Source organism: Malus domestica, chromosome 02 (assembly GCF_042453785.1).
Source record: "Malus domestica chromosome 02, GDT2T_hap1".
NCBI lineage: Eukaryota > Viridiplantae > Streptophyta > Magnoliopsida > Rosales > Rosaceae > Malus > Malus domestica.
In genome coordinates, this window is record NC_091662.1 from 654,142 (window position 1) to 667,259 (window position 13,118).

The 13,118-nt window shown below is 39.1% G+C and overlaps 1 protein-coding gene across 23 annotated transcripts; it reads right to left on the minus strand.

Moving 5' to 3' along the window:
• Positions 1-4,334: 4,334 nt before the first annotated feature.
• Positions 4,335-13,118, minus strand: LOC103406692 (uncharacterized). Of its 23 annotated transcripts, none has more exons than XR_011571184.1 (10): positions 12,375-12,605; positions 11,301-11,417; positions 11,077-11,180; positions 10,827-10,929; positions 10,604-10,647; positions 10,366-10,470; positions 10,131-10,231; positions 9,898-9,997; positions 9,698-9,798; positions 9,203-9,376 (listed from the first exon to the last, which is right to left on the minus strand). XR_011571184.1 is itself a non-coding variant. In XM_029108368.2 (8 exons), exons 3-5 carry the CDS (start codon positions 8,376-8,378, stop codon positions 5,213-5,215), a joined length of 1,569 nt encoding a protein of 522 aa, XP_028964201.1. In that variant the 5' UTR covers positions 8,379-8,426; positions 8,547-8,664; positions 9,203-9,342; the 3' UTR covers positions 4,335-4,458; positions 4,639-4,725; positions 4,860-4,979; positions 5,119-5,212. The 23 variants fall into 23 exon arrangements, 5 of the variants coding, with proteins under 5 accessions (XP_028964201.1, XP_028964200.1, XP_070661124.1 ...); XR_011571172.1 differs by having other exon boundaries at positions 9,203-9,344; positions 10,604-10,692; XR_011571171.1 differs by having other exon boundaries at positions 10,604-10,692.

Genomic DNA, 13,118 nt, shown 5'->3' on the forward strand with positions numbered 1-13,118 from the left:
GAGCTGCGGCACCTGGGCTGGTTTGGTATTGCTGTGCTTTGAAAACAAGCTGCTGTGAGAATAAGCGGCTGTGCTGTGAGAATAAGCAGCTGTGAAATAAATCAGCAGAGTGTTTGGTAAACTTTTTTGTAAAAGTGCTTTTGGAAAAAAAAGCAGTCTAATAGTGAGTCTTTTCATTAAAGAAGCACTGTAGCTCCGTGTGCTTTGAAAAAAAGCCAGTTTTCCAAAGCTGCAAATAGTAGCTTCAGCTTTTTCCTTTGATTTCAGCTTATTCTCACAGTAGCTTCCAAAATAAGCCTCTTTTTTTCAGTTTACCAAACACCTAAAACCCCCACAGCTTTTTTTCATGGATGTTTTTTTTTTAAGCACCTCACTCCCAAACTAAATCTTAATCTCTCTCTGTTTTTGCTGCTCGATGAAACCAAAAAGGCATCAAGCCTTATATAAGGCTGCTGCCTATTTTCTCCAACAACCCTAGCCACTCACGTGGCTTTCACATGGGTTAAATAAAAGACCCACTTAATGGGCTAGTGAGATTAGCTTCAGGCCCAATGTAGTTCAACCACAAATTCAACACACCCTTTGTTCATCAGGAGTTACGAATGTTGGATAACAAACATAAGACAAAAATTCATCTCTTTGTTTTACCAAATCAGCTTGGGAGCTTTAGACGCATTGTGAAGAACTAAATCAAAATTTGAAAGAAGGACACTCCGAACATTCGAAAATATTCCTGCAAAGACGGACGTTCAAAATTGATTAACCCACTAAAAACAGCTCGGCAACTACGTGCCGAGTGCTTTTGAAACATTCAGAAATAGTACTCGAACATTCCGGAAACTTTTGCCAATAAAAACCGAACCTAACCTGATCCTATCCGGTTATGATTCATACTTGTTAACTTCAATCATGTAGAATGAGCATAAGGCGATACCATCTAAACGCTCAATTTTTCAAAGTGTTCCCCGTCCAACAGTGGTTTCAATTTGAGCATATCATGGAGTTTTCGATGGTGGTTTCCACTCGAAATCTTTGCAGCAAATACTCTTTCATCATAAGGTTTGATTGTGCCAAGCCAAACCGGACGTTTAGGTCACATGGATCGGAGATGCTAATGTCGAGCATTCCAACACCCGCACATTTTCCCTTGAACTTCGAAGTGACATTGATTGGTTCATGCGGTGAGGTTTGATTGTGCCAAGCAAATTCGCTTTGTAAGCTGCCTTGCTGCGCACGCTCTCGCACAGAGTTGCAGTCAAGTTCGACCCCATGTGCTTGCTTAGTTTTGAAATTTAGAACAGGATTTTTGCCAGGGCTAGGGCCATAGCAGTTGGGCTATTTTCTGTGCCTCAAGACCGCTGATCGAGGACTTTAAATCGTATTGTTTTCTAGTGTGTACAAGTAAAAAGAAACGAAAGGCATAACTTAAAAGAGAGAGAATATATTTTGTACTTGTGAGGAGGACGCCATCAACCTAAAGCAGTAAAAAAGAGAGGCCCTTATGAGGAAGGATCTGCATGACAAAGATGACTTGAACCCCAAATTAGGAAAATTCTTTATATGGTCTAAAACAGGGTCCAAATATCGGCCTGCAACGATAGACAGACAGGTTTTCTGTCCATCGTTGCTTCCGACTCTCCCCTCTACAATCACTTGTCAGCACAAAGAAAGGGGCTTACAATATAAAGTTGAAAGTCTTGTCTGCTTTAAACAGATTACGAAGGGGCTATCTTCTCAAAGAAAATTCAATGGAAGAATGAAAAGAAAACTCTGTAACTGCATGAGGGGCGACCACCCTTGGTAAAGCTACAATCCTACACTGAATATGAAAACTTTCGATCATGGAATCAGTAAACACATTGCAGAATCGACATTGACACTAATAATAATGTCTGGTATTATTCTCAATACATATCCCTCGCTATATATGACTTCACTGACAAATAATAAAATTAACTATGAAATTTCGGTGCGAAACACCCTCAAAATTTTGTCAAACAGATGCCAACCTATAATCCACACACACACACACAATCAAAAACACTAATTTATATTGAATCCGATCAAAATTATAAGATACCGATCAGGTAATATGGCAATGAGCAAAGGTGTTTCAACTCCTCTAACAACCAACCATAGACACACAAGAAGAGTTCTCGCTCCCACCCTTTTATTTATTACTAATTAAGCGTATTGTTCCGACAATGTTGGATAACAAACATACATTACAAACCAGCACGAAAGGAAATTCATCTCTTCATTATACCAAACAACAAAATTACCGTCAAGTTGGGAGGTTTGGGCTGGGCTGGCCATGTTGTGGTAGTTGAGGGACTGGCGTCGGCCACCATGGGAGCACAAATGGGAAGTGGCAAATACAATTGATTCTCTGATATGTAGCCACCATTGACACCTCTCCTGTACGAGTATTGCACTTGATAATGTCTTTCTTCATCAGGGCTCTGAGATTATTTATAAACATATACAAGATGTCCTCATTATTCGGGTCAAAAACCACCCCACACAATTTATCTATCTCTTGCCTAATCACAACCATTTCCTCATCAGCCAAATATACCCTCTTATTAAGTCTCACAGACAAATTGTCATCTCCTCCATGCATCGTGACCGTCTGATCATCTTTCTGAAGCGAGAGTTTCAACTTTTTAATGGTAATAGAGGGAGTCAACTTTGGGTATTAATGAGAAAAATATGAAAAACAAATAAAAATAACTCATCTCAACGATAACCCCTCAAAACAAAAACAAAATCAACCGTTGGAAGCTGTTTGAAAAGGATAGCACACTTGTAATTATGTGTAAAAGCAGGGTTGTAGAAATAGTGATTGGCATTCAGATTGTGTACAGCCAAAAAGGTAACTCCTCGTGTCATGTGGCTAATGAGAGACTTGCAGAACAAGATCTGGAGAGTGCACCAAGGCTAGCATCCCTCTTAAACTAATTACAGACCAACAACCTACAATCAGATACTAAAACTCAAAAAACCCCATCTCTAAGCCTTCACCCTCTTCTTCCCTGGCTAACCACAGTAACGAATCTCTGAAATCAAGTCCGGTCGCTCCCTTTGAAGTAAACCTTGTCTGTGCCTAAAAGTTCTAGCTCTTTCATTCTCCATGTAAAACCCCTAATGGACAAATAAGACATTTAAGAAACTTTTTCATAAAAAAAAAAAAAAAAAAAAAAAAGCTGCTTAATTGACAACTTACAAAATCATGGAACGACTTTAGCCAAGCCGTTTTTGTCTGTCCATACAACTCTACCACAAGGCTGTGGAATTTGGTAAAGTTGTGAACAATGAAGGAAGCGTTATCTCCTCCCCAGGAGATAACACTTCTGATATCTTCATCCACCGATGATTTTGTTAACAGGCTGAATCGATTCATCCACCGATGATATCTTTATCCAAGCCATTTTTCCTTTCATTTAATGTAAAATATTGTTGTAGGTTACCAAAACTATGAAGGCAGATGTGTTGAAGGGGCAACATAAGATTGTTTTCAAAGGGTTGTTTGCTTCAGAAGTTCACCAGGTTTGGAAGATGACGGAAAACTTGGGTGCGTACTATGGTGTACGGATGGGAGCAAGAGAGCCTGTGAAGAATCTATTCAGCCTATTAACAAAATCATCGGTGGATGAAGATATCAGAAGTGTTATCTCCTGGGGAGGAGATAACGCTTCATTCATTGTTCACAATTTTACCAAATTCCACAGCCTTGTGGTAGAGTTGTATGGACAGACAAAAACGGCTTGGCTAAAGTCGTTCCATGATTTTGTAAGTTGTCAATTAAGCAGCTTTTTTTTTTTTTTTTTTTTTTTTTTTTTTTAGGAAAAAGTTTCTTAAATGTCTTATTTGTCCATCAGGGGTTTTACAGGGAGAATGAAAGAGCTAGAACTTTTAGGCACAGACAAGGTCTACTTCAAAGGGAGCGACCGGACTTGATTTCAGAGATTCGTTACTGTGGTCAACCAGGGAAGAAGAGGGTGAAGGCTTAGAGATAGGGTTTTTTGAGTTTCAATATCTGATTGTAGGTTGTTGGTCTGTAATTAGTTTAAGAGGGATGCTAGCCTTGGTGCACTCTCCAGATCTGTTGTTCTATAAGTCTCTCATTAGCCACATGACACGAGAAGATACCTTTTTGGCTGTACACAATCTGAATGCCAATCACTATTTCTACAACACTGGTTTTACACATAATTACAAGTGTGCTATCCTTTTCAAACAGTTTCCAACGGTTGATTTTGATTTTGATTTTGATTTTGTTTTTGTTTTGAGGGGTTATCGTTGAGATGAGTTATTTTTTTTTGTTTTTCATATTTTGACTATTTTTCTCATTAATACCCAAAGTTGACTCCCTCTATTACCATGAAAAAGTTGAAACTCTCGCTTCAGAAAGATACACAAGGCAAAATTCTTTATCGTTGCTCCACCAGTCTTTACCTACAAATGCTCCTGTTAGAAAGGTGTCTTTATGAGAGACGTCCAAGGTATAAGGGTAGAAAAAGATCTAGAAAGACTTGGAAAGAAACTCTAAAAGACATGGAGTACAAGACCGAGTGCAATGGCATTTCAGGATTCATACAATCGATCCCATAATTGAGAGATGGATTTTAATTTTACCAGACAGAGAGTAGCACTAGATCAGGAAATCGCTGATTTTGACACTGGCGTGTTCATAAATAGCATCAAAAGTCAAAAGCACGAGTCCTGCAACGGGGAAATGAAACATTTTAGTAATAAGGAGAGACAAGCGACTAGAGAAATAGCGCCGGCAAAGATAAAAGCCAAAAACAATGGTTTTCTCCATCTACAAACGAATGAGAGATGGATATTATTTTTACCTGACACTAGATCAGGAAATTGCGGATTTTGACACTGGTGTGTTCATAATTAGCATCAGAAGGCGGTGTGTTCATAATTAGCATCAGAAGGCAAAGGCAAGAGTGCCTATATATTACGACCTGCAACGGGGGAATGAAACATTTTAGTAATAAGCAGAGAAAATAAAATAGACAGGAGAAATAGCACCAGAAAAGATAAAAGCCAAAAACCTTGGTTTTTTGTATCTACAAACAACTGAGAGATGGATATAATCTTTACCTGACAAACAGGGTAGCACTAGATCAGGAAATCTCTGATTTCGAGACTGGTGTGTTTATAAATAAATAGCATCCAAAGGCAAAAGCAAGAGGCCTTATGGACTTTCAACTGCCCCAAAAATGAAACATGTTAAACATAAGACAAGATAAGACAGAAAAAAAGGGCACCGGAAGGAAAAGATGAAACCAAAAATCTAATCTTGGTATTCTGATCCATAAGAGACAGAGAAGGAATTTACCTGACAACGCGTGCAGCATTAGTTCAGGAAACCGCTGATTTTGAACTTCGGTGCTCGTAAACAGGATCAAAGGAAAAAGGCAAGACCTCTTATTTATCTCCGAACCTAGGCACCGGGACATCTGGGTTTCCAATTGCCTATGAAATGAAATATTATGTTTGTTAAGAATTAGCAAAGACAGAGAGAAAGAAACGGTAGGGAAAAAGGTAAAACGAAAACTAGAGCCAGTCCAATCCAACTAGATAAAAGGCATACGCCAAGGAAAATATTGCCTCAAAGATAGTTGCTTTTTAATGAATTCTTCATATATGCGTATGTCAAACATGAAAAACAAGTGCACCAGATTCACGTAGCATGGTGATATGTATATATGTGTGTGTGTATGAGAAGCTAAAACAGAATACCCACTGCACCACAGCGGCAGATGTAAGCCAGCATGCATGCATTCATTCAGTAATTAGGATGATGTTCGAATGAGGATTTGGAATCACCAACTGACAACTGCACTGGAAATGAAGCATAGCATCATCCTAGTTAATACTAATGACAGAACAAAACACAATTTTGAATAAATGCTCAAGCAGATCTATCAGTCTGTCATGGTAACTTAATGAAAAGTTCTTACTTGAATTAATCCACCCTTTTAAGAAAACTTAGATCAGAATCTAACACCACCACAAAAGCAAGAGGCTTTATTTGTTTGTTGTAAATTCAAAAAACACGCAAAAACTCTTGAATAAATAACAAGTCTAGTGCCTTTTAATCAAATCAATTCCATTCAATTCAATTCATAAAAAACAAATAAATTTTAATGTCTGAATCTCAGGCACCAGAGAGAGGGATTTGTTGCTATACCTAAAACAGCGAAGCAAGAACCAAAATTTAGATATCAGACACTGAGTTTAACCACCCACCGCTGAATCTTACTCAGAAATGAAATGAATCGCAAATCCAATTTCCCTCCCTGGCTCAGTCTGGCGGAAGCGGAAGCAGTGGCGGTGGTGGCCGCTGCGAGAAATGAAACCCTTAGCCGGCGGCGAGAAGGATAAGGATCGTCGGAGAACGCCGGCGGAGCCGTGCTTGGGTTTGGTCACCGACGGGATTGGGTGAGCGCCGAGGATTGTGCTGGTGGTATTTCAATTAGTTTCCCCGTGTTGAAATCATTATCACTTGGCATTTTTTTGGCAGAAATTTTCGGGTGTTTACTTTCCATTTGAAACACGAAATCTAAAATTAAAAAATATTAAAAAAAGATTAAGTACCTAATTGATCCCAAACATTTCAAATAAGTACCCAATCTAAACTTATTAGAGATGTCACATTCATTATGGCCACTTAATTTGTCTTTTAAATATACACGTGGCAACAATGGATGCCACTTTTTAGCTTAACTAGGCACCAAAATAATAATAAAATAACTTCAAAAAAGATATAAAAATGAATAAATAAAAATTTCCCAAATATAACCAGAAAATAAAAATGAAAAACGAAAAATAACAAGCCTCCACTACCTCCAAGCTCAACGTATGACCACCAAAACCCCAACCTAACCTTTATATTCAAAACACAAAAACATGATACAAACATTCATCTGTTTATTTTACCAAATCAAGTTGAGAGGTTTGGCCTGGGCTCGCCACGTTGTGGTAGTTGACGGACTGGTGTCGGCCACCACGGAAGCACAAATGGAAACAGGTGCAAACAACACCTTTGACATCTCTCTTGTACGAGTATTGCACCTGATAACGTCTTTCTTGTTCCAGTCTCTGGTACTATCTATAACCAGATACACCAAATCCTCATTATTCGGGTCGAAAACAACCGCTCTAATATGATTTATATTTGGACTAATCACAACCATTTCTTCATCCCCCAAGTATACGCTCTTATAACGTCTCACACACAAACTGCCTGCTCCACCGTGGATCATGACCGTCTGATCACCTTCCTTTGCTTCATACACCTCCCAAATAGACAGAGTGCGAGTAGGAGAGTCGTACACGCACATCCGCGGACGCCCGTCAAGCGTAACTAGGGAATCCATTAAACCGGAATCCCACTCGCCACACTCACTGAAAAAGCATTTATAATGAGTTCTAGTATTATCACTGTTGTCGATCATGAACGGATCAAACCCAATAAGAAACTCTCCTCCACCGCCCAGCCAATACATCATTTTGTTGGAAGCAACGCCAATACTCTCTCTACACAGGTCTCCTACCGCGATGGCGGATGGGGATGACAAAACGAACTCCCTCCATTCACCGGTCTCCGAAAAGAAGATCTGTGCTTCGATTTCGCAGGAAACTACATCATCATCGTCATCATCATCAACACGAGGGTCAATTAATCTCACAACCCTGAACTTGTACTCCGCATTAAGCTGGATGATGTCCCCTTGCTGATCATCTTTCTTATAGTCATAGAAGGGAAGATCGCAGGTGAACCCCACCGTTACATAACTGTAGACTTGAGGTGGGGGAGGAAGAGGAACCCACTGGACTGTGTGTGGATTGCAGATGTAGTAATCGCGCTGACTATACTCGCTTGCGCAGCACAAAACTAAGTCGTTGTAGGCACCTACCACAATTGGCTCTTGTTTCAAACCGTGGATGCTCACAAGCCCTTTGAACAACTGAGCTAGGGGCCTAGAGGATGGTGAAACTCTACTAAGGAATTCCTCCCCTTGTATGCTTATGGCAGAACCTGTTGGCTTTTTCTTACGATTCCTTTGAACACATAGAAAAAGGCGGATAAAATGAGGATCTGATAGGAGACTGCACCAACGCTTGGAAACAAGCTTGCATTGAGAAACGGACTTAAAACAAGGGAGTCTACAAAGGATTTCAACCAATAATGACTCTGGCAGATGATCAATATTATTGTCCCGCAATATTGATGATGTCCTTTTCAATCTTATTGGGGGAAGAATATTAGCATAGGCCGGTACTGCTCTAGGAGATAACTGGGTTGTTCTACTGCAGACTCCATCAGTGGCAATTGTACCATTAAGATCTCTCATGGAGACCGGCAAAATCGAAGTCAATTTGCTTGGTGTAGGCGTTTTTACCTGGACAAGACTTATGCATGTTATTTTAACTCTACATAAAAAAAGGTTGCCATAAACACATTTTTTTTATCAAGAAAAAACAAAAAGATACAGTACTATGCTATGGAGAAGGATCGTTACCTAACAAAGGAGCGAAATTTCAATCGGCTGCACAATTCACAACCTTGCATCTCGAATGTCGTGTGTGGATTTGAAATCACCGAAACACATTAATAGGCAAGGCAAAAGAACACGACGACTGCAAAAACACCAGAAGTGTGAAACAAAAAAGCAAAAGCCAAAAAGAAGAGCCGAACAGGCAAAATTGTCCTAAAGTTGGACTTGCTCAAGCCTCTTGAGGCATATATATTTAAAATTCTTTAATTATTAAAGGGGGCACATATCAATACGACGGAAGGAAAACTTGGGTGAAAATAATAATAACAATAACAGGAACAGACACTTAAAAGTTTCCTACATACAAACTAGATGCTAATTCATCCACAACTGCACCATACGCTAGAAGCCAGCTGGTCAGGGGCGATTGGTCCAACCTCAGCTTTCAAGGCAAATACAAGTGCAAGCACACTACCTAGCCTGCAGCTATTCCTCCACCATGGTAAGCTAGGTGGTAACGCAAAACAGGTAGGGAAAAGACATTTGAAGAGGAAAACAAGAAATATGATACTTTTCATGATTTCTAAACACTTAATAATTTGATCCTTAAGCTTTTAAATGAAACTGCATAAAAAGAGTAGTGGCTTTGTGCTGACAAAGTACAGACAAAAGGATTTTACCTAACAAAGCCAGCCAATATTAGATCAGGCAACCAATGAATCTGAATCTGACTCGGCAGTGTAACTTTTATTCCCTCCTCTGAAACATATTCACAATCTGGCCGCCGGATGTGAAGAAGGAAAAAAAAAACACCCCATAGTACTGCAAGTTCATTTCAATCCAAAACTTGCACTCTGAGTAATCGCAATTTTTCATGACATTAGGAGAGAGAACAAAGCCAGAAATCACTTTGTTCTAATAACTGGAAATATTAAAGAGCATAGGAAATGAGGTAATATTATCTCCCAGACAGTCGTCCTCCCATAATCTAATACCTTCACCATTGCCCAGGACAAACTCGCAACAGCTCGAAAAAGAAGGGTAATTGGAAGACATGTCTTTCCAAGGATTCCATGTGGAACCTCCCATAACAATCCTGGTGCCCCACCTATTAACCATCCCGTATTTACTCCGAATCACAGCATACCAAAGGGATAGGAAAGAGAGGATTTTACCTAACAAAAGGGTAGTACAAGATCAGCACACCACTGACTTTGACACTGAAGTGCTCAAATAGTATCAAAAGGCAAAATAGAGAGCCTCTTATTTATTTCAACTGCATGGGGGGTGATGAAACATGTTAAGCATACAAGAAGCGAGAAATGGCACTGGAACAGATAAAAACCAAAAACCATGGTTTTCTGCATCTACAAACCTGACAAAGAGGGTAGCACTATATCAGGAAATCGCTGATTTTGACACTGCTGCGTATATAGCATCAGAAGGCAAATGCAAGAGTCTCTATATGTTACAACCTGCAACAGGGGAACTGAGACATGTTAGTAATAAGCAGAGACAAGACACGAGAAATAGCACCGGAAAAGATCAAATCCAAAAACCTTGTATAATTGAATCTACAAAAGACTCGGAGATGGATTTTATTTTTACCTGACAATGAGGGTAGCACTAGATCAGGAAACCGCTGATCTTGACACTTGTGCTTCATAAATACCATCAAAGGCAAAAGCAAGAGCCCCTATATTTACAACCTGCAACAGGCGAAATGAAACATTTTAGTAATAAGAGAAACAAGACACTAGAGAAATAGCTCCGGAAAAAATAAAAGCCAAAAACCATGGTGTTCTGCATCTACAAACAACTGAGAGATGGATACAACTTTTACCTTATAAAGAGAGTAGCACTAGATTAGGAAATTGCTGGTTTTGATACCGGCGGGTTCATAAATAGCATCAAAAGGAAAAAAGCAAGAGTCCCTATATATTACAACCTGCAACGGGAGAATGAAACATTTTAGTAATAAGCAGAACAAGACAGTAGAGAAATAGCACCGGAAAAGATAAAGGCCAAAAACGATGGTTTTCTGCATCTACAAACGACTGAGAGATGGATTTTATTTTTACCAGACAGAGAGTAGCACTAGATCAGGAAATTGCTGACTTTGACACTGGTGTGTTCATAAATAGCATCAAAAGAAGGAAAATGTTACAACCTACAACGGGGGAATGAAACATTTTGGTAATAAGCAGAGACAAGACAGTAGAGAAATAGCACCGGAAAAGATAAAGGCCAAAAATGATGGTTTTCTGCATCTACAAACGACTGAGAGATGGTTTTTATTTTTACCAGACAAAGAGAGTAGCACTAGATCAGGAAATCACTGACTTTGACACTGGTGTGTTCATAAATAGCATCAAAAGCAAAAGCAAGAGTCCTTATATATTACAACCTGCAACGGGGGAAATGAAACATTTTAGTAATGAGCAAAGAAAATACAATAGATGGTAGAAAAAGCACCGGAAAAGATAGAAGCCAAAAATCTTGGTTTTCTGCATCTACAAAGTATGAACGACTGAGAGATGGATATAATTTTTACCCGACAAAGAGGGTAGCACTAGATCAGGAAATTGCTGATTTCGAGACTGGTGTGTTTATAAATAGCATCCAAAGGAAAAAGCAAGAGGCCTTATGGACTTTCAACTGCCCCAAAAATGAAACATGTTAAACATAAGACAAGATAAGACAGAAGGAAAAGGGCACCGGAAGGAAAAGATGAAACCTAAAATGTTCTGATCCATAAAAGACTGAGAAGGAATTTACCTGACAACGCGGGCAGAATTAGATCAGGAAACCTCTGATTTGAACTTAGGTGCTCGTAAACAGGACCAAAGGAAAAGGCAAGAGCTTATTTATCTTCGAACCTAGGCACTGGGACATCTGGGTTTCCAATTGCAGTACGAAATGAAATATTATGTTTGTTAAGAATTAGCAAAGACAAAGAGAAAGAAACAGCAGGGAAAAAGGTAAAACTAAAACTAGAGCCCGTCCAATCCATCTAAATAAAAGACACATTTCAAGGAAAATATTGTCTCAAAGATTGTTGTTGCTTTTTAATGAATTCTTCATATATGCACATGAAAAACAAGTGCACCAGATTAATGTAGCATGTTGATAATGTATGTGTGTGTGTGTGTGCGTGTGCGCACGCGCGCGTATGTGTATATGCGAAGCTAAAACAGAATACCCACTGCACCACACCGGCCAATGTAAGCCAGCATGCATGCATTCATTCAGTAACTAGGATGATGTTGTTTGAATGAGGATTTGGAATCACCAACTGACAACTGCACTGGAAATGACGCATAGCATCATCCTAGTTAATAATAATGACAGAACAAAACACAATTTGAGTAATTGCTCGAGCAGGTCTGTCTGTCTTTCAGTCTGTCATGGTAACTTATTGAAAAATTCTTACTTGAATTAAGCCACCCTTTATAAAAACTTAGATCAGAATCTAACATCACCACGAAAGCAAGAGGCTTTATTTGTTTGTTGGTGAAATAAATTCAAAAAGCACACAAAAACTCTTGAATAAATAACAAGTCTAGTGCTTTTTAATCAAATCAAATCAATTCAATTCAATTCAATTCAATTCAGTTCAGTTCAATTCAGTTCAGTTCAATTCAATTCATAAAATCAAATAAAATTAATGTATGAATCTTAAGCACCCATGAATCTCAAGCACCAGCAATTCATAAAATCAAATGAATTCATGTATGAATCTTAAGCACCCATGAATCTCAAGCACCAGAGAGAGGGATTTGTTGCTATACCTAAAAAGCAAAGAAAAAAAACCAAAAATTTAGATATCAGGCATTGAGTTTAACCACCCACCGCTGAATCTGACTCAGAAATGAAATGAATCGCAAATCCAATTTCCCTCCCTGGCTCAGTCTCTCGGAAGCGGAAGCGGTGGCGGTGGTGGCCGCTAGGAGAAATGAAACCCTTAGCCGGCGGCGAGAAGGATAAGAATCGTCGGGAAACGCCAGCGGAGCCGTGCTTCGGTTTGGTCACCGACGGGATTGGGTGAGCGCCGAGGATTGTGCCATTGGTTTTCAATTTTTTCCCTTAATTTTTTGAGTAAATTGTACAAATGGTCCCTCAATTTTAATCAAATTGGAGCAATGGTCCCTCAACTAAAAATCCATTACCATTGGTCCCTCAACTTATCAAAATGTGTAGCTATAGTCCTTTTTATCAATTTTGTCAAAATTTTGTCAAAATAAGCTAGGTTGGAATGACCATTTATATAATTAGGGTTCATTAACTCATCAAAGTGTATAATTATGGTTCTTTTTGTCAACTATGTCAAAAAATTTGTCAAAACAAGTTATATTGGAAGGACCATTGCTACAAGTGGGTTAAAGTTAAAGGACCATTTCTCCACTTGAATTAAAGTTCAGGGACCAATGGTAATGGATTTTTAGTTGAGGGACCATAGCTGCACGTTTTGATAAGTTGAGGGACCAAAGGTAATGGATTTTTAGTTGAGGGACCATTGCTCCAATTTGATTAAAGTTGAGGGACCATTTGTACAATTTACTCTAATTTTTTAAGCGCAACGCCATTAGCTTCCAC

What these genes read in the sequence shown, in the direction of transcription:
- LOC103406692 (XM_070805023.1), bottom strand. Translation starts at nt 8,378, where the DNA reads ATGAGAGATCTTAATGGTACAATTGCCACTGATGGAGTCTGCAGTAGA. An exon ending in AAACCTCTCAACTTGATTTG is followed by an intron (nt 5,494 to 6,960) that starts GTAAAATAAACA and finishes TTCATTTCATAG; the next exon opens with GCAATTGGAAACCCAGATGT. An exon ending in AATGCTGCACGCGTTGTCAG is followed by an intron (nt 5,119 to 5,356) that starts GTAAATTCCTTC and finishes CCTGTTTGTCAG; the next exon opens with GTAAAGATTATATCCATCTC.